Source organism: Epinephelus fuscoguttatus, linkage group LG1, assembly GCF_011397635.1.
Source record: "Epinephelus fuscoguttatus linkage group LG1, E.fuscoguttatus.final_Chr_v1".
Lineage (NCBI taxonomy): Eukaryota > Metazoa > Chordata > Actinopteri > Perciformes > Serranidae > Epinephelus > Epinephelus fuscoguttatus.
In genome coordinates, this window is record NC_064752.1 from 37,558,732 (window position 1) to 37,580,725 (window position 21,994).

Sequence of the window (21,994 nt, forward strand, 5' to 3'; positions counted from 1 at the left end):
TTAATCAAATACAGAATACCCCTGCCAATAGCTCTTCATTCAATGCTGGTGATTTTCTGAAATTTTTTCAAGTAGGATTGACTCAGAGATAAAATTACTGGTTAACACTCCTCTCAGAATGACGGCTATGAACTTTCCAATACTTTGAGCTATGTGGACACTAAGGTTTGGACCAACGGGACCCTTCCGCAGTTTGAAATAATTTCCCTTTAGGACTATACCAGTGTGGTAACTGCTTCAAAATCTACAACCTGTATATCAGATTCTATATTGTCTGATCCAGTGATACTCAACTTGTGAGCCAAACCTTGCCCACACTGGGGTGCCAGGGTGGCCCGCTGACCAGTCTAGGGATTTTTTTTCATAGGCAGGAGAGGATTCCCCCAGACCCCACGAAGGAGGGCCTTCGAATGCTCTGAGTGTCCTTAAATCCTAGACATGTCCCTGCGTACACCTGACCTGTCTGGGGCCAATGCCAGTGGATTTGCCTCTTCGCAAGATGAATAAGGACATCAAATGTTGAAAGGTTTAAGACAGGCAGTTAATTTATTATAAATTTATAAATTTAATTATTTTTAAAAAAACAACGTAGGGGTGGTGATATTGAAAGAAGACTCCTTCAAAGGGAGACCTACTGGATCTTCTTTCTCAATACCATGTCACCTAATGGCCTTAATGAGGATTTTGACATTAGGCCCTTTTTGTGAACTGGTATTTGGTGTTGTTATTCTCCAAGCAGTGTTCCTGTTTAAAACTGTACTCTTTTTTAAAACTGCAATCCCATGTTTGTTTTATTTGTTTCTACAAAATTATAAAAAATCTTAAAATATTTACTAAAATATTCTAAAAAGTTTCTTGTCTAATAGTAAAGTTGTCTCTTTTGTACTATGTGTTCCCCACTAACAATTTGTTTATTTTGTATATCTGTATTCTTTGCATTTATTGATAAGCAAATCCTTTGTGCATACTAAGTAGCCATCATATATGCCTATATATGGCTCACTTGAGAACGACTGTCTCATTGTTTGATTGACAGATGACGTGGGTGAGATGACACCTGGCTCTTAGCCTATATGTATACCTGCCACCTGCCATTTCATTCTTTTGAAGTTGCCTGAGGAAGACCATTTGGGTCGAAACGTTGCTTTTTTAGTCATTAAAACCTACTGGGAGCTCTAATTCAGTGTGCGGATTTTCTTCTTCTTCCTGCAGTTAATTTATTATATACTCATAAATATTATCAATGTTTGTTACTAACTGGCCCCTGGCTTCTTGTCATATTGCAAAAGTGGCCCCCAGGCAAAACAAGTTGAGTATTCCTGCTAAAATCTTTTCAAGGACCTATTTCCTGGATAGAGTAGTCAGATTATTGAAATTATTATCAAAGTCACTTTCTACAGTATGTGCTCTGTACCCTCAGATTTTAAACCTGCTGCTATTAAACCTTGTCTTAAAAATCCTTACATTGATCTGCAAAAGCTCAACAATTTCAGACCAATTTCATGTCAAAATTACTTCAGATTGTTGGTAACTGATCAATTTACCAGAGGAGTCACCAGATGTGTTTACATGCACCCTGATATCTGTAGTATCGCACTGCTGGAAGAGCAAACAATTATAACACTGACATGATTATAAATGCAGCAAGGAGACATCTGAGTGTTGTAGTTTCTGGAGATACGCCTTTAGGCTCTCTCAAACCTGGAAAACAGAATTTCTAGTAGAGTATGAAATGGGTGGAAAGGGTCGTGAGATTTTAGTTTAAATCCAGCAGTTGGCGGTAGTGCAACATTGTAGATGCAAACCACCAGTAAACCGAAGAAGAAGAAGGAATTGGGGTCCGCCAAGGTCCACCTTGTTTCGTAAATATTTCCCATTTTAATATACTGTACAGTTAGAGCCCAGAGACATTGAACTCTGTTTCAGCCGTGTGTGTGTGTGTGTGTGGACGTGTCTCTGCATGTTTAAATAGGAGTGTGTGAGTCGGAAGGAGCAGCTGCACGGCTGAGGTCAGGTGAGCGGTAGTTTGATCAGACTGCGGTGCTTAAGAGAAACTGTCGCAGCATGAAGCGGTGTTACGATCTAAAGGAGCTTATTATTTTATGACTGTGCAAATCATTATTTCTGATCACTGTAGTGATATGATATTGTAATATTTCCCATGATATATTTAGAGGAGAAGAGTGGAGCAGAAAAGCTGATGTCACTCCACAACGGCACATACAAATATGTTTACATTTATAAATAAATATTTGTCGTTTACAGCCTCTTAACTTTAACTTGGATCACAACTTTTATTCAAAATGTGAAAAACTGTGAGGAAGGAGAAATGTGTGTAGTAAGACTAGTGTGCCAGAAGTTAGTAGACCTACACATGTAGGGAGACTGGGGTTGGTTGTCACACTTTATACTCTTGTGTGAATTGCTCATCACCAAAACATCTTTCAGTAGTCATTCCTTTATTAAATGAAAGCTTAATGTATTTGCTTGAAATTGGTATCCCTGTCACTTTTACAACTTACTGTGACAAGATTAACCATCAAAGACACTCTGACACATTGTGACAACTAGTCCCATCATGAGGTTGGTTGTCCCTGCAGTTATCAGTGGAGTTTCAGGAAAAGATAAATAAAAAATGATGTAACTTTTTATTTTTTTAAGATAGAAAGACCAGTTTTGAAATGAAAACCACTTCTATAAGAGTGCTCATCCATGCCCCTTGTGTTTCAACCATGAATTTGAACCAGGTGATTGTTTGAATTATCCTCTGTAATGAGAAGTGAAATGGAGGAATTTACATTACTGAAAAAAAAAATCTAGCTTTCATTAAAGCCATTGTTTCATAAGAAGTCATTGTGAATATAACATTAAATGAAACAGTGAGACTGGAATTGAATAATCTTCATCACAGTATGACCAGGAAGTTAAGTTAACATATCAAACAGCCGAGTTTAAAGTCTGTCACTGTTCAGTTACAACATTGTTTTATAATGAGGAACTAAAGTCATATTGTGTGTGTGTGTGTGTGTGTGTGTGTGTGTGTGTGTGTGTGTGTTAGAAGCCAGCTACCACATGGCTTTAGCTTGCTCACTAAACGTTGACTCAAATCAAAGCTATTACCTTTAACCTTTTAAATACGTTTGATTTTTAAATAACTAATAACCTACAAGCTTTATGCAAAAACAACACAAACATAATCTGACCCATAAATATTACAGAATATCTCCTCACCTCAGTGTTTTGTGTGTGTTGCACAAAAGTGTGGCTGCAATAAGCACTTTGACAACCAACCCGTGTGACAACCAGCCCCGGTCTTCTGTACTGTGTACTAAGTTTTGGGGTACTTGTACTTTAGTTGATTAAGATGATATGATTTTGAATGGAGGACTTAGTTGTAACTGAATATATTTATATTAGTATTGCTATTTTTTACAAAAGTAAAGGGCACTTTGACACAGAAAGAGGAAACTGGAAAAATCCACATTTTTAGGAATTCATTCATTATCTATAACGATGTCTCCGGGCACAGGGTCTGGATCCTATCCCAGCTGACACTGGGACAGTGGTGGAGAACACACTGAACAAAAAGCCGGACTATCGGACACATGCAGACAGACACAGCATCACACTCACGTTCACACGAGCAATTGACAGTCACCCACGCTGACATGGGGAGAACATGCAAACTCTTCACAGAAGGGCCAGCTGAAACCCTCCTGCTGTGAGGCGACAGTGCTAACTACTGCATCACCGTGCTGCCTTTTTCAGGACTTAGCCAGTCATAAATTAGCATCTTAGAATAGTTTTCTAACAGTTTGGAAAGTTATGTAGGCCAAAGGTGTGAAGAGGAGCACGTCTGAGTCTGACAAACCTTTGCAGCAGAGTGTACAGGTCACCCTTGGATCAGTTGTAAGGTTTAATGTATAACTCTACACCTGCACTGACTGGACAGATTGACTTAATTTCACCAAAAAGACGTGACTCTGGAATGTTTCATGTATCTTGGTGTTTGACCTCCACTCATTTCTTTTTTAAAGGGGAGACAGAAACACCATAACAGTCAGAGCTCATGTGTGTTTGACAACAATACGGCAGCTCATAGAAACCAAGATGATACCATGCATCGGTGTACACAGGAGCCTGGCGTGTTTGCATCGTGCTGTGGGTAAGATTGTTGTTCTTTATTGTGTTATTATTTGAGATGTTTGTGAGTTTGGCAATGAAATCTAGTTTTAATGTTTAAATGTGCTACAATAATATTACAGGTTTACAACTGCTTCTTTTATTATAAAACGTTTGAGTGTGACGTATGTGAGCATCTCAGATAATTTAATTTCCTGCCAGCTACATGCAAACATTATTCAGGATTAATGTTTAAACTGAAGTCCTTGTCTATAAATGATTTCCTGCCATCTCCAGCAAGGAGGTTGTATGTTCTACATGATTTCTCTTTATGATTGTTTGGACTCCACAGCTTCCTGAAGAGGACAAATCTGCGTGACAGGCCTGTCCAAGCAGTTTGTCCTGGTCTTGATCTTTACTTGTCGCACAAGTCCTCCTTTATCTGGAGCAGCGTCAATAATACTCCCCACAATGAACCAAGAATTACGAGGTGTAGAGTCATCCACAATGAGCACAGTATCACCAGGAATGAAATTTCACCTCACTCTGGTCCACTTCTGACCTTCTTGAAGCTGCAGCAGCTACTCCTTTGTCCATCCCTCCCAAAACAAATTGGACATATACTGTACTATTTGCATCTGGGCACTGCATCCTCCATGTCAAAGATACCAGGTGGCAACGATGGTTGACCCTTGGGGAGCAGAAGGTGGTTGGAAGTCAAAGCCTCGAAGTCATCAGGATCAGCGGGTGCCTTTGTTATCGTTCGGCTATTCAGAATAGGCTGTAAATATGTCAGCTGTTAATGTTGTAATGTTGTGCCTGAAGCCTTTTACCCAGGAAATATTCTTTTAGGCTTCCCAACACATCCCAAGTGTTTGTGTTTAAGTGTCTCTGGAGCTTTGATGGTTTTTAGCACCTCATTTGACAGGATTTCACCACATTGAACACGCTGTGCTTTTGGCTCGTCATCACAACCTGTCATTATGAATCCAGATTTAATGTATTCAGAATCATATTTCCTCACCACACATTTTGATTTTCAACTTTTACTGGAGCAGGGTTGTCTCACATCATTTTTCTTTTTCAAAAACCGATCCGTTTTGTGTCACTGCATCTGAGGCAATGTTAGCGAGCTAACAGTAGCAAAACATGTCTGGAGCTGATGTGTTTGGTGTGGTGATATTCAAATATAACTGGTCGCTGAAATTCTGCCTTTTCATTTGATGTTTTTTTTTTATTTGTGTTAAGTTTTGATCATATTTAGATATAAAAAGCTGGCTTTGTAAATTACAAAAAAAAGAAAAGTTTTGATCTAACCAATTTGCAGTACCTTCTCAGCCCTCTAGATGGCAATCCAAGGCCCATCAGTGGGCCTCAGCCCAGTTGACTGAGTTAGACAATGAACCCAAATTTCCCCATGGATGTGTACGTGGGGAAGTATGTAGGTCGCTGTGGAAAAAAAAATCATCCTTCAAATGCATAAAAAATGTTTAAATTTCACTACATCGAGGTCTGTTGGATCTTTATCAGCCTCTGATAGTACTCTTGATACTGATACAAAATCTAATACTTTGACATTAGAGCATTTAAAACAAACTATCTGCAATACCTCTCACAATTTCTTTTGTAAAACTTTAAAGTTCACAGGTATATTTTTCTTGCAGGTGGAGTTCGGTGGAAGAGCAGCTTTAGACCAGCCCCTCTACTGACAGCTGCTCCTGCTCGTGCTCTCGTAGATGAACCGATCAGCATTAAAGGACGTTTCCTGCCCCCACACAGTCCTGTCACAGTGTGTACACAAATGCACAGTGATGATGGTGACCTGTGGGAGGCATTCGCCCATTATAACACAAATTCAGATGGCACTGTCAACTGTGAGTCACGCTGAGTTTCATAGTACACTATATTTAGGTAGTTTGTTTATTTTTATTTCATTCATTTGACAAAATGTGTAATGCTGTTGTAATAATATTACCACAAATGTATTAACTTGTTACAGTTTAAATCATAGACATAAAAAGGGTTCAAGTAAATGTTGGGAAATGCCATGAATTATTGTGAGATTAAAACGATTTTATTTCAGTGACCCGCCATTCAGGTAGTTTAGTGTTCACATCTCTTTTAATGAAACTTAAATAGTTTTTAATAATTAAAGGGAGATTTAAACTACTAAACTAGCAACTGAGCTGAATCAGGTGTTCAGTTTTACCTAATTCTGAGCTGTAAAATTTGGTTGATGAAAGTTACAAGTTAAAGGGACAGTTCACCCCAGCATCATAAATATATATTTTTCTTCTTATCTGTAGTGCTGTTTGTCAATCTGGACTAGAGCTTTCTCTGCCCGAGCCCGGCCTGACCCGGCCGCGGGCCCAAGCCGGGTCAGGCCGGGAGCCCCCCTCCCTCTGACGGCCCAGGCCGGGCCTGGTCAGATATGACGTTTTTTTTTAAACTATGATTTGATAATGTTATAGCTGTAGCGACCCTGCAGTAAATGTTCTTTTTTAATGTCAGTGTTCTGTGAGTTAATGGCATATTTGGGATTGAATGAGGGGCGGGGTGCGACTGTGACGGGGATGAGGAGGGCTGTGTGAGTGCGCGTGCTGGTGTGTGCATGAGCGAGCTGGAGGAGAGAGCAGGAGTGCACAGATGGAGTTACAGCTAAGTTGTTGTTTGTTGGTTGTTTTGGCGTGGTTACGGCCAACAGTAACCTGTACTGTTCAGTAATAAACGGTGGTTTAATTGCCGAATAACTGCGTCATCCTTTCCACACGTCCTGGCGGATGCTACAGTATTATAAAAAATAAAATTAAACCACACTTTGTATGACACATAGCCTCAAGTTACAACAAACTTAGGGCCGAATTCACAAAAAATGAACTGCGGCCGCTGATAGCACCTTGAATTGCACTTCACTTGCATCCGCAGTTTGCTCCGTCTTAACGTCCTATTCACAAAGGATATTGCGCTAATGATATACCGGCGCAAACACGCCCACAAAGTTTGGCAGCTGAGTGCAGTTTGCACCTGATTTGCCCCTGATTGCAATAAGCCACACATGGCACAGTATAAATGCTGGCTTTGCGCCAAGAACACCGTGGCAGAACAATGGCAGACTTTGTTTGGCAAAGTACTGAATACTGTATACCCTCATGTAGTGATGTCTGCTGGTGAGTCAGTCTAACAGTGTCGGATGGGTTGAGGCTGTGGATTTGACCAAGTTTGACCACTTTATCACTATTCCCTCTCACTTGTAGCTGTTTTTTCGTTATCTTTTGAATTTAATATGAATTACGGAACTGTTTTTGTTCACGTTTGTTTCCCCCGTTTTGTAAAATAAATTATTGAAAGCTGCAGTGCGTGACAGAAGTGCGTTTTGACAACGACCGCAGACTGTCACCTGTTCAACGCATCAATATCTTCGGATGCCATTAAAGTAATAATGATTGTAATAATAATGTCAAAATATTATTTACAGACTGATTTAACAGACGATCGCTGCTGCCACGATCACTGGAAAGTCTGGGCGAGAGGCTTCCACAGAGGAGTGCCCAGTTTGCCCCAGCTTTCTAAAGACGTTATTTACTTCACTCAAACTGCGTGTGGCTATTAGCGCTGGTGTTAGTGAATTAGACGTTGTTCATCAGTGAGGCTCATTTGCATAGAAAGGTAAAAGAAAGAAAGGTAATATATGCATATCACCTCATTTAAATAGCCTACGTGCAAATAACACCGGAGCACCGAGACACAATCTGCTTGGCAGCGCAGTTAGTGGAGCATTTCACCCTCTGCACGTGCTTTGTGAATTAGACCGTATCTGTTTGCTCCATTTTTTCCGGTTTAGCGGCCGCAAAAGCCATGCAATCCTTTTGTGAATTCGGCCCTCAGTTACAATGTTGCAACATTGTGCGCGCACAGCCCTTCACCACCTGGATCCTAAAATAAACACCTGTTTTATTACATAATCATGCTTCCGTGTTGCGCAATTCATTAAGATCCTATGTTTCTGTCATTCAAATAACAAGACTTGTGGTTTAATACTCTTAATTATAACAGCCAACTTATTGAAAAATATCGGGTTTAAATCGGGCTCGGGCCCATAATTACAGTTAATTGGATGGGCCGGGTCGGGCTGGATTTTTTGGGCCCGATCTAAACTCTAATCGGGACTGTTTTGGTGTGAGTTGCCGAGTATTGGAGATATCAGTTGTAGAGATGTCTGCCTTTTCTCCAGTATAATGGAATAAGACGGCACTCGGCTTGTGGTGCTCAAAGCACCAAAAAATACCCTTGAAAAATTATAACTAATCAATTGATAATTAATAACCCAGTAACTCTAGATAATCCACAGACCTTGTTGTGAGTAGTTTCATGTAGGACTATTTTCTTTTGTTGAATTGTCCTTTTAACATTGAATCTGTGTGTCATGAAAACAACTGTTAGAAATTAACTATTTGAACCATTTAGACTTTTATGCAGGCAGCTGCTGATCTTCTCTCCTCTCTTTCTTTCTGTCTCTTCAATAGTGACCAGGGATCATTCAGTCGGGGGTTCATATTTGGGCTGTGAGCCAATGGGACTGTTCTGGGGACTGCAGCCGGCTCCTGGTTCAAGAGAAGGTTTAAGGCAGGTGGTGGAAACAAGCTCAATGAGAGCTAAAGAAAATTTAAAACAAGTTTGTGGCATCAAACCTGACTGTGTGTTGTCTTATACACTTGTAGCAAAGCTCAACTTCTCTGCCAACACTGTTACTGTTATTGTTTCATTTCCTGACCGAAATGTGCTCTTTCTGACAGGCTGAGAAAGAAAAATGTAGAGACTCCATACATAGTGCTCATGTCCTTACTGGAGGGCCACGTTTCACCCAGTGAGAGACAGAGCACCAAGCTGGCTGCTGTAACTACTGAGCGCTGGTACATGGCACCTGGTGTACAGAGAAAAGAGATTCGCCAGGATGGAGTTGTCGGGACATTGTTTTTACCTCCCGGTGAGCACGAGATTTGAAGCACTCACTCACACATTTTAAGACTGCCCTGGACAAACTGTGTCCTCTGAACAGCACCTACTGTACTGATTTCCTGCAGGCCCTGGCCCATTTCCAGCCATGCTGGACATGTGGGGAATGGGAGGAGGACTGGTGGAGTACCGCTCCGCCCTTTTTGCATCCAGGGGCTATGCTAGCTTGTCCCTTGCCTACTTCAATCACAAAGATTTGCCTGGCCCACAAAGCAGAATCAATGTTGGTGATCCATATTTCAAAGTAAGATGAGAGGCTTTAACCTATTATATGCTATGTTTTCTCTGCAAAATTTATATGTCACTTAAACAAAGCTCAGATTTGTTTTGTCATTCCCTCAAAATGTTTTTTTTTTTGTTTTGTTTGTACAGTCAGCATTCCACCTCCTTCAAGATCATCGTCAGGTCTTTGCCGACAAAGTTGGCATCATCGGTCTCTCCTTTGGAGGTTACATAACTCTTCGAATGGCCATTCAGATAGGTGTCAAAGTATGTCAGAAAGATCTCTCTCTGTCATCTTTTTCTAAATTTACAGTTTGATCTATGCATAGCTCCAAGTACATTAAATACCACACTTGTTTGTTCAGCATGAATAGCTACAATAATACTGTAAACTTGTCCATACCCATTGGTAGCTTTGTCACCTTCTACCTATGCCAATCCTCAATGCCTATGTGCAGTTTCACATAGATTGACCACATCAGTGAGTAGAAAAATGTGGGACAGACAGAATGACTGACTGACAGAATGACACATAGTTTCCGTGATTATGTACAGCATACCATACCATGATTTAGTCATACCAAAAATTAAAAAAAAAAACAAACAAACAAACATTGGGCCACAGGGGGAGCCACAGTGATCGGTCGCATTTTAGCCATTTTTAAGCATTTTTCTGTTGTTATAGCGCCACCCAGCTGCCAGTTAGTGTTACATTTCTCCAGTCACCTTGAGGCGTCCTGTTCTACATATCTATCAAGTTTAGTAAAAATTGATATGGCGGTTAGGCCTAGATAAGAAATTAGCTCTCTAGCACCCCCATTTTGTTTGATTGGGTCAATAATGGAGGGGTCCCCTCAGATTATGTGTGGGGTTAGGTTTGTTCCTCATGAGGAGAGGCATCTCTGTGCAAAGTTTCATGTCTCTACGACATACGGGCATGAGATATGCTTATTCAAAGTTTGCAATTTCAGTCGGTTGCTATAGCGCCCTTCTTTGGCCAATTGATGTAATATTGCTTCATTCGCATCCTCCCATGACCCTCTACCACTGTGCCAAATTTCACATGGATTGACCAGGTCAGTGAGGAGAAAAACGTGGAACAGACACATCCAGAGTTTTCGTCGTTATATAGTAAGATACTGTAATTTTGTTGCGTTACAACCTTTAATTTAAATCAGTTTTTTGTAATGGACCTGCACAAAATAGTAAACATTGGTGAAGTGAAATGGAAAAAAAAAACACAACTGAAAAGTGGTGCATCCATATGTATCCATCCCCATTGCCATGACGCCCCTAAAAAAGACCTGCTGCTTCCAGTTACCTCCCACATTTTGAGAATCCTCTCAGGGAACTCTTAACTTCGCCTAAAAAATTTTTAGTCAGGAGTCCTAGCTTAGGAAAGTTCTCAGAGCAACTCTGAGCAAGGAAGGAACAGAAACTTTGACCTTAGTAAGGAGGTGTGGTTGACCCCATTGCTAGGTATTACACATTCTCACATCTCTAACAGATGTGATGGGTTGTCACAGACACGCCCTTATGTGAACCTGCAAGGTGTGGACACCCAGTGGGAAATGAAATGAACTGCTGACTGTGAAAATGTTGTCATTGTTAGTGTGATCACTCTGCTGATGGAAGGTTGAGACAGACTCAAATCATCACTGCTGCACTGCTGCATTTTCCCAGTTTTCCAAATATCTTAGTGTTGTGATCATTTTATTTCTAGCGTTATAATGTTATTTAGTTAGGTGGGTAATGTGTGCATATCCCTAATTAGATCGACCACAAAAATTAGCCCTGCACAATCTAATTTATTGCATTTCAGTTACTCACTGTCATCCAGCGTTTGGAAAATATCTCTGCGGCCTCTTTGTTTCTGTCATTTTCTCCTCTGCTTAGGAAACTCTTAAGCCTCTTAAAAGTCCTCCTCTCTGCTCCCAGCAGTGTTTAACGTTAGGAGCTCCTTTTAGGGCTAAGGTGCTCTGTGAATTGCTTTTATCTTTACAAGGACCTAGTCTTAACTTTATGGGGAAATTCGAATTTCTTCACTAGGAGCAACTCTCAGTACTAGATAGCTTTGTGAATACGGCACCTGCTCTGAAAGTTCTCACAGTCTACAGAATATTTTGGCAAGGCACTATTTAGTATATGCAAAGGCACAGAAAGTTTGGTGGGTTCACAATGACATTAAACAATTAATTTTCTCCCCTCCAGCCATCCTGCTTGATTTGTATCAACAGCCCACTAGGAAGTGCTATCATGCACTCAGATGTAGGAGGTGAGATTATTGAAAGGTAAATGGCAATTAAAGATGCAACTTGTAAGATATTATTTGCAAGACATCACTGTGGGATTATTGCATGAATCCCTCTAATCTGATCAGGTCTAGTATCAAGTGTAAAGTTTATTGACTACAGCACTACACTGCTTAAAAAATTAAGGGAACACTAAATCGTCAAAGTATAACGCCAAGTCAGTTAAACTTCAGGGATATCAATCTGTCCATTCAGGAAGCTCAAGTGATTGTGAATCAGTTTCAGCTGCTTTGGTGCAAATGAAAGTGACAACAGGAGCAATGGAGACGCAAAAGTAAGACAACCCCCAAAAAAGGAAATGGTTTTACACGTGGTGGCCACAGATCTTTCCTGATCGATTCTTCTCTAGTTTTGTGTTCTGCTAGTGTCCTCGTCACTACTGGCAGCATGAGGCGGTACCTGCAGCCCAGTCAGCCTGCAGAGGTAGTCCAGCTCCTCCAGGATGGCACATTATTAAGTGTGGTCGCAAGGAGGTTTGCTGTGTCTCCCAGCACAGTCTTAAGAGCATGGAGGAGATACCAGGAGACTGGTCGTTAGATAAGGAGAGCTGGACAGGGCTGTAGAGGGGCATCAACCCAGCAGCAGGACCGGTATCTGCTCCTTTGTGTGAGGAGGAACAGGAGGAGCACTGCCAGAGCCCTACAGAATGACCTCCAGCAGGCTACTGGTGTGCATGTTTCTGACCAAACTGTCAGAAACAGACTCCATGAGGGTAGCATGAGGGCTCGACGTCCTCTAGTGAGATCTGTACTCACAGCCCCCTGCAGTTCAATTGGCATTTGCCAAATAAAACAAGGATTAACTACTGGCACCCCGTTCTCTTCACAGATGAGAGCAGGTTCACACTGAGCACATGTAACAGGCTTGAAAGAATCTGGAGACGCCGTGGTGAACATTATGCTGCCTGTAACATCATCCAGCATGACCAGTTTGGCGGTGGGTCAGTGATGGTTTGGGGAGGCATATCCTTGGAGAGTCACACAGACCTCCATGTCATAGCCAGTGGTACTCTGACTGCTATGAGGTACCCGGATGAAATCCTCAGAGCAATTTCACAGACCTTACGCTGCTGCAGTGGGCCGTGGGTTCTTCCTGGTGCAGTGGGCCGTGGGTTCCTCCTGGTGCAGTGGGCCATGGGTTCCTCCTGATGCAGTGGGCCATGGGTTCCTCCTGGTGCAGTGGGCCGTGGGTTCCTCCTGGTGCAGTGGGCCCTGGGTTCCTCCTGGTGCAGTGGGCCCTGGGTTCCTCCTGGTGCAGTGGGCCCTGGCCCATGCCATTGACTGGCCCTCTTGTTCCCCTGACCTAAATCCAATTGAGCACATATGAGAAATTATATTTCAGTGCATCCAATGCTGCCAAGTACCACCACAGACTGTCCAGGAGCTCACTGATGCCCTGATCCAGGTCTGGGAGGAGATCCCCCACGACACTATCCACCGGCGTGATTTTGAATCCAGCCCTCAGTGGGTTGATGATTTTGGCTTCCACTGACTGTTGTTACATCCTTTTGTTCTTAACAAATTATAATGTACATCAGTAAAGATTTTCAACTTGAGTAATGCATGTTCCCTTCATTTTTTTGAGCAGTGTAGTTTTAGTATTGTAGACTAACAGTTCCTTGTCGGTTTCATTGTGAGCTGAGAAGCAGAAAAGGTTGTTTTCAACAAATTTCCCAAAAAGCGATTAAAAAATGATATGAGATGTGGTTTCCTCTGTCAACTTGTCCTTACAGTAACCAGAAATATTGGACATATGATGATCAAGGATATGTGAGTTTCAGAGACATCTCCTTGCCCACAAACTTTAACCCTGAGAGTATATTGAAGGTAAGTATTAAACAGTCAGTGTTCACATGAATATTTTCTATGACTGAACACATTAATTTATTTATGTATCTTATTTATTCATTTTTTTGCAGTTAGAGCACCTCGCCTGTCCATTAATGTACATAGTGGGTGAAGATGACCTGAGTGCTTCAAGCATGGAGACCGCAGACATGGTAGATTGTCTTATTTTACTGTTTGTTTTTTCCCCATTATCACAAACTATTGATGTTAGAAAGCATTTATAAAGTAGTCGTGGATAAATGTTCATTGCAAACCATGAAACCATTGAATTTCCCCTTGGGGATGATTAAAGTTATTCTTATTCTTATTCTTGTGTTGTTCATAGTATTTAGTTTTGCATGGTCTGCGTCAAGTCAAACATTTGAGCAGTCAAAAACACATTCACTTTAGTTGTAAATGAAACAATATTTTAATTTGTTAGCTGTGATAATAAAATAATAAGATTAAACAGAAATAACTATTTATGTCCAATGGTTTAGCTTAGTTTGCCACGTATTTTAAAATTTACCAGCCATAACTTTACCTCAGCAGTAGAGGGAGGAGCAGAGAGGACAGGAGGACTGAGACTGACTGATGACTGTGTTCTTTATTCTTTCTAAACTTCACTCAGTATTGTGATGTCAGGAATATGGTTTATTTCATTGACATTTTAGATTTGTTTCCAGTGAGATATTACGTTTATATTGTGACATTGTGTGTTTTAGTATGTTTAGTACTGCTGTTGCTCTATAAACATATAGTGACAAAATGTGTAGTTTTAATCCTGTCCTGGGAATAATGGGAAAGAATTTCACTTTTACAATTACAACAATTAGTGGCCTCGGTTACCAAACGTTTACTGAGTGTTGTTTAAAGTAAAGGTGATGTAACACAGGGGTAAACATGCTCCTGTCCCAACTTTTTTAGAATCAGGGTTGTAGGATGTGGTGGAAAATTGTGTCAAATGCAGCACTAAGATCCAATAAGACAAGTACAGAGACGAGTCTTTTGTTTGAAGCAATCAGAGAGTCATTTGTAATTTTTTTACCAGTGCTGTCTCTGTGCTATGATGCACTCTATATCCTGACTGATAATACTCAAACTATTTTTATGTAGAAAGTCACACAACTGATTTGTGACTACTTTCTTAAGAAAAAAGAGAAAGCAAAGATCAGAAGTAGGTCTGTAGTTGGCTAAAACCCCTACATCAAGAATGGGCTTTTTAAGAAGAGATTTATTACAGTTAAATGACTGTGCTACAAAGTGTATTACTAAAAGACATATTGGTCATATTTAATAAGAAGATACCACTATGTAGCTTATCTAATTCGCTAACTTCAAAAGATAGGGCAGCAATCATCTGGAGGGTCATAGCCCCCCTGATACAATTGCTTATATTAGGCCACAATACAAGATGTTAGCTGTTGTTATAGCTCTGTTTTATTGATCATCAGATCGAGGAGACCCTGAAGGCTGTGGGAAAATCCCATCTGTTCACCCGTGTGTCATACCCCGATGCTGGTCATCTAATTGAACCGCCTTACACACCAAATGCAAGAGTGTCCCTGTGGAGCGTCAAACCCAAAAAAAGTGAGCCCTGTCTCAGAGCTGCATTTTATGTTTAGCCAAATCCTTTTTTAATACCTGTTGTAATTACATTTTCACTTTGAGACTGGTCATTGTAGTATAGAACATGTAACTATAATGGAAAGTAAAAATAATCCTAACACTTTCCTGCTTTGTTTCTCCTGCAGTGTTCACTCTGTGGGGAGGTCACCCTGCACCCCACGCTGTTGCCCAGGAAGATGCCTGGAAAAAGGTCCTGGATTTTATGGAAACTAATCTGAGAGGATGAATCTTGACATATCTCATCATATATGCAACTGTGAAATGCCTCATGTATCTGGGTTTTACGTTCAGAGAACTGATAATGAAAATAGAATTGTTTTTAGATGAAAAGGACTTCCAAGAACTAATCAGTAAAAACCGCAGAGACAATCTGAATGGTGCCTTTCTCACAAACTTGACTCTGTCACTCCACTTACAACCAGAAAATGCACTTGAAGGAAGTCAGTGCCATGATTTTCAATGGACACCTCAGTGGGCATGTAGCTGGGGTATAACTTAACAGTAGACTTTTCGCCTTGTGGGTCAGAAGGTTAAGGGAGCACTCTCAGCTGCTATGACAGCATGTTTTTCTCACCTTTTTAACATCAGTAAAAACAACCCAGGTGTTCTGTTCGACGCTGTTGTTAATCTCACACAGAATACCCCTGCGAATAGCCTGCCATTTAATGCTGCTGATTTTCTGAAATTTCTCACAATACGATTGACTCAGAGATAAAATTACTGGTCAATACTCCTCTCAGAATGACAGCTATATACACTCCAATACTTTGATCGATGCAGACACTGAGACTCAGACCATCTGGACCCTTTCGAAATTTGAAATAATCTCACTTGAGGACTTTAGAATTTGGTAACTGCTTCAAAACCTACAACCTGCATATTATACCCTCCCTATATCTTCTAATCTTTTCAAGGAACTGCTTCCTGGATTGATTAGTCACATTCTTGAAATTATCAACAAGTCACTTTGCATGGGCTCTGTGCCCTCCCCTTTTAAAACTGCCATTATTCAATTGCTGCTGCAAAACCTAAATTCTAAACAGTTATAGAACTATTTCCAATCTTCCTTTCATTTCGAAATTACTTCACAAAAGCTTCCGCTGATCGTCTTACTGCCTACTTACTCAACAACAACCATTTTGTTCAATTTCAGTCTCATTCCAGTAAGACTGCCTCGGCCAGAGTAGTCACTCGGTGTGTTTACATAGATCCTTATATCCCACTAGTAATCAAAATAATAGCCCGATCTGAATAAAATAGCCTGGGTCGATGTAACCACCTCAAACAAAAGACACTGGCCTATTTTAGATGATCCTTAATTAAACAGCTCACTTCTTGTGTTTGGTGGTAAAGTCACATTTATATGGTGAAAAGATACTTATTGCGCATTTATCATGGACCAAGCAAACAAAGCACAAAGAACACATGTTTAAAGTTCAGAAAAGTTGGGTTTATCCTAGTCCCCCCCATGACGTCAGAGCTCTTGGTTTAGTCCAAGGGATGGCCCTCTGCATAAAGCCAGGCTCTGCCCTTAGCCCCATCTGTTGCCAGACTCCAACCAGACTATAAAGAGGAGAAGTCACTGCACCATATTGCCTCATATTACTGGGGTACAACACATGCCCAGTAAAATCCTGTGTTCACTTTCCTAAATGCTCAATAGCTGGTGCACTATCAGAGAACATGGGGAAGATTGATTCATCTCACTATGGTGTCCGCAGTCTGAAATATATCAAAAAAGATATGGGTGAGAATTATAATTCTGCATTTGCTAAAAAGAGCTTTAATTAAAGACCAAACACAGATGCCTTCCATATGAAAACCTTCCACTGCATATCGGCCGCCATCCATTCAAGCATATCCAATAAGTTCTGTCAGGCCAAGCGCACCCAAGGAGGCTAAAAATAGTGCACCTAAAAGAGCACCTGAGCAGACACCATCTATTAATTTCTAATGCTGTCTGCTGTAACCCTCCAACACTGCAGCTCCAGGTACACTGTGCATGTGTCATACCCCATATCTCCCATGGAGTTAGAGAGGTTGTCCCAGCCTCTTTTGAATAGCCTTGACTCGAACCAGGAAGTGGAAACAGCTACAGGTACAGGTTCAAGACAAAGGAATTTATAATTCACAAAATGAAAAAACAAAATGTAAACTAAATGTGCACACTTTGTGTGTTGTCAAAGTGCTAATAAATACATTTTTAATTAAAGAGACTGTGTGTTGTATGTAATTTAAGTGACTGCAAATGAAAGGTAGCTGAACATGTGGTAATAGAGTGGGTGAGTATGTGAATCATTCCACCTTTTGTTTGGCTGTGGACATGACCATCACAGCATTAAAGGGCTAAATTGGGGTTATTATACAGCAGGGCAAGTGAACAGTCAGTGAATGAAAGAGAAACTTTGGTTTAAGCCTATCCACCTTATTCCTAGCACCTTGCAGGAATTATGTGTGCAACTTGAGACGCTGAACCGAAGCCAGTGCTTTCCAGTGGTAACAGTTGCTAACGGTACACAAATCCAATTTTCTTGAGCGATTAGGAAATAAAACAAAGAACACATCTCCTGTTACACTTCAAGAGGGATAATGTGATCATACCTCTGCCATCTTAAAGCATTAGTTCTCCTTTTTTTAACCAAGCATGTTAACGATTAGCTGGCCTTGCTCCATTAACATCAAGCAAGGAATCTCTGTCTGTCCGTCTGTCTTTCTGTATGTCCTTCGCATATCTCAAGAATCATTCATCCGATCTACTTCACATTTGGCAGATGTCTTGCTGGGGATCCAAGGATGTGCATTGTCAAAATTCAGTGCAACCTGCAACACATTCAGTGCTAATAAACTTTAAATAAACACGCAAACAGCACTCACTGTGTTCACTGTTGTGTTTGAGTACCTGTGATCTTTGGTGTATTTCTTTGCCATACTAACCTATAGCCAGGGGTGAAAGAGGGCTGGTACAGTCTGGTACTCTACAACTGAAACATTAAATACTGGTGTGCAGTACCAGAAAGAGCAGACAGCAACTGCCTGTCTAAAGCAATTTGTCAATGTTGGAAAAATATTCACAGATTCAAACTTTCCAGATCAATAACTTGGTAAAGGTAGCTAATCTCCTCATTCATGATAACAGTACATGGGCTGGATTTTTATGTTACTCATCAGATTACATTTAATAAAGGCTTAATGTTATATGTATTTAAGGGCGTATGAGTTAGAGGTGGATGTCATACGTTGACAAGCCATTGTCATCGATGTTGGTTAGGTAACCTAACTGTGGTGTATAGAATGCACAATTGACTTGAAAAGACATAATTTACTCCACTTTTATAGCATAATTTCTCACCGTGGTCAGTTAGCCTGCCCTGCATGAGTGCTGTGTTTACATGGCAACTCGCATGAGACTCGAGAACTAGCACCACCACTAGCCATCAGCTAGTCTTGCGCGAGTTGCCATGTAAATTACGTCTTTTCAAGTCAATTTTGCATGCCGCGGCTTCAGGGCACTTGGATTGCGACAAATGAGCCATTCTGACATTTTTGAAATGCATTAGCGGAGTTTTATTACATTTTTAAAATGTGGGTTCCATGCACTTCAAGTGTATGGAAAAATCCGGCTGGCTGTTATCCTCCAATACCCTGAACGAGTTTTGTGGATTAAAAAACTACACTGGACTTCTTGTTAGCATTAGGGTGAGTAAGCTCTGTCTGTATTTTCATTCTAAAGTGGCCATTTCCTTTAAGGGTGGGGGGAGTGTAATGGTGTCACCTGGGAGGGGAACTGTGGACACACTGTAGGGAGTGGCTGCACCTGTGCTTGGTGAGGACTGGGGGATGGACTACAAGGGTTGAGAGGGAGTGAATTGAGTGCGGATGGGGTGGTTCTGGGAAGTGGCGTTTGGTGCAAGGTCGTCGAATAGCCAAGCCAAAACAGTGCACCCTTTGGTGGGAGATGGGTGCCGTTCACATGCCAGTCAGGGTTGCTGCCAGAAAGACAGGTAGCTGGGCTGTAAGGCGAGGTTCGTTAAGGCAGGGAACTAGTGCGGATGAGGCACTAGGGAGTGTGACATCCATTTCCCAGTTTGTGTAGAGGCTCTCCTGCAGCATAGGGGGACTTCACAGCGCTGGACCAGCATGCTTCCCCGGTTCCCCTATCTCTAATCTTGACAAGGCCAGACCAGCGCTAAAGGTCAGACCCCATGGGAGATCTCAGAACCTGGGAAAGCTAAGCCGTATAAACGACTTTTTAAATCATTTTGTTTGTGTCTGTGTCAGTTATTGTATTGTTAGTTTTGCAAATTTCATTAGAACAGCTCAGCCACAGTGTTGCCAGGGAGTGGGGGTGTTTAGGGAGATTGTCTATACTGGATGCCATCTGTGCGTGTCCTGTAAGTACTGGTAGTGTGGTGGTGTAGTGTGATGAGTATCTGCAGTGCATTGTCTTGTGTGTGGTGCCCTTAGGGGATGGGGTGGCCTTGGGAGGCACTGACAGTGTGATAAATACTGGCTAGATGCGCATACAGTCATTACAAGGGCGGCATCTGAGAAGGGAGAGAACACTGAAACTTTCCCTGGTTATACCTGATTGGCAGCTGTATGAATTAATTGTAACTAAGGTTTATCTGTGTTAATAAGTCCTGTCCTACATTTTTGCTATTTAATTTCCAACAAGGCTATATTGGACACCTAATCAAGGTTTATTACTCTATCTATCGATCTATCTATTGATCTAATGATCTATCTTAAGTGGGAACTTTCTCTGCCGACAAGTCAGTCAGTAAGGAATGATGGAGGAATGAGGAATGATGCAAGACATGTGCCCTACAGCTGCAGACACACCCACAGTGGTAATGAGCTTCACCTCAACCAGCTACATTTAAATGCTGTCAGTAAAATTAATGTAAATAAAGACTAACACACCATGAATGATATTGCAGTATTACTACTTTTTACATAAGTAAAGGACACTTTGACACAGTCACAGGAAACTGGAAAAATCCACATTATGCAGGAGTTAGCCTGTCCTAAAGCAGTGTCTTACATCTGCTTTCAAACAGATAACTGGCGGTTATGCAGAGCTATGTTCTGTGTCCGAGGCTGACAAATTGTCACAGCTGGTTCAACAAGTCATCCAGGTTTAACGGCAGATACACCATTGTGGATCAGAGCTACTGTAAGTTTGACAGCAACACAGCGGCTCATAGAATTGAAGATGATACCATGCATCGGTGTACACAGGAGCCTGGCATGTTTGTGGCGTGCTGTGGGTAAGAATATTGTTCTTTATTGTCTTCTTATGGGTCACTGGAGAGCTTTTGTGTGAGTTCAACAATGAAATCTACTTTGACTGAGTAAATGTATTACAATAATACTGCAGGTCTACAACTGCTGCCTTTATATGAAGGTCTGAGTGTGATGTTTGTGATTATCTTATAATTTAGTTTTCCCTATAGCCACTGCTGTTACAAGTGTAAATAATCACAAAACATTTTCTAAAAATCATGCAAAAAATATTCTAGCGATAAATATTCAGGCTGAAGAGCTTTCAAAGATTCTAAGTTAGCAGCTCAAAAACCTGTGGAAGAAGGGATTAAAAAAAAGAAAGACAATGCACATATCTCAAGAAGCAGCATTAAAAAACACTCTTGCTATTGTGTCATGAACTACTGCTCTAAAAACTGTCTTCTCATTAACTATAATTATGTACATTTTGGTGCAGAAATATACAGTTCAGTAGTACAGGAGGGGGACTCAGGTCAGGTCATGATTGGCTATTAACTGTATGATTCCCAGCTCCTCCTGTCCACGTGTTGGTGCTGCACAATCAATGGAATAATAATATCGCTCACGAATTTGGCCTCCTATAATTAAATTAATATGACTGACTGTGATATTGACATTTAACATGTGTGCTCCATCCATAAAACCCCCTGCTCCATATCAAATCAAGCACTCCCTCAACGAACAGCCATGACAGATGTCATACCACTGCATGCACACTTTCCTGAATGTTGCAGCTGGAGTCCAGTCCAGAGTGGAGGAGTAATATACAACCAAGAGCAGACGGGCAAACTGAAAACCAAATGTCTGGAGTGGAAGGCAAAAAGCTCCCTCAAAATGAATCACCAGCCATTGTTTGGGAGTATTTTGGGTTTAGGTTGAGAAATGTTAAGCAAGTGCACGAGACTTGTGTCTGTACCACAGGGCAACACGGTAAACTGCAGGATAATAAACATATGAAGACCAGGAAAAATAATTGCTAATGTAAAAAAAAAAAAAAATTGTGATTTTCATTTCAGCCATATGATAAAAAATGTTTACGTTTCTCTGCATCGAGGTCTGTTGGATCTTTATCAGCTTCTGATAGTACTCTTGATACTGATCTTTGACATTAGAGCATTTAAAACAAACTATCTGCAATACCTCTCACAATTTCTTTTGTAAAACTTTAAAGTTCACAGGTATATTTTTCTTGTAGGTGGAGTTCGGTGGAAAAGCAGCTTTAGACCAGCCCCTCTGTTGACAGCTGCTCCTGCTCGTGCCCTCATAGATGAACCGATCAGCATTAAAGGACGTTTCCTGCCCCCACACAGTCCTGTCACAGTGTGTACACAAATGCACAGTGATGATGGTGACCTGTGGGAGGCATTCGCCCATTATAACACAAATTCAGATGGCACTGTCAACTGTGAGTCACGCTGAGTTTCATAGTACAGTATATTACCTGCTGGATTATGTGTAATGCTGTTGTAATAATGTAATTACCACAAATGTAATATATTAACTTGTTACAGTTTGTAAAAGAAAACATAACAGTCGCATTGTAGACGTAAAAGACGGGTTCAAATAGAACTCCATGAATTAGTG

The 21,994-nt window shown here is 41.0% G+C and overlaps 1 protein-coding gene across 1 annotated transcript; it reads left to right on the forward strand.

Annotated features, from left to right (window-relative positions):
- Positions 1-1,782: 1,782 nt before the first annotated feature.
- On the forward strand, positions 1,783-17,336 carry LOC125897977 (acyl-coenzyme A thioesterase 1-like). The gene is made up of 12 exons (XM_049591547.1): positions 1,783-1,862; positions 4,038-4,165; positions 5,787-5,996; positions 8,646-8,745; positions 8,916-9,106; positions 9,204-9,379; positions 9,508-9,624; positions 11,569-11,648; positions 13,402-13,495; positions 13,588-13,668; positions 14,950-15,085; positions 15,250-17,336. The coding sequence occupies exons 1-12, from the start codon at positions 1,798-1,800 to the stop codon at positions 15,348-15,350; spliced, it is 1,479 nt and encodes a 492-aa protein (XP_049447504.1). The 5' UTR covers positions 1,783-1,797; the 3' UTR covers positions 15,351-17,336.
- Positions 17,337-21,994: the final 4,658 nt, after the last annotated feature.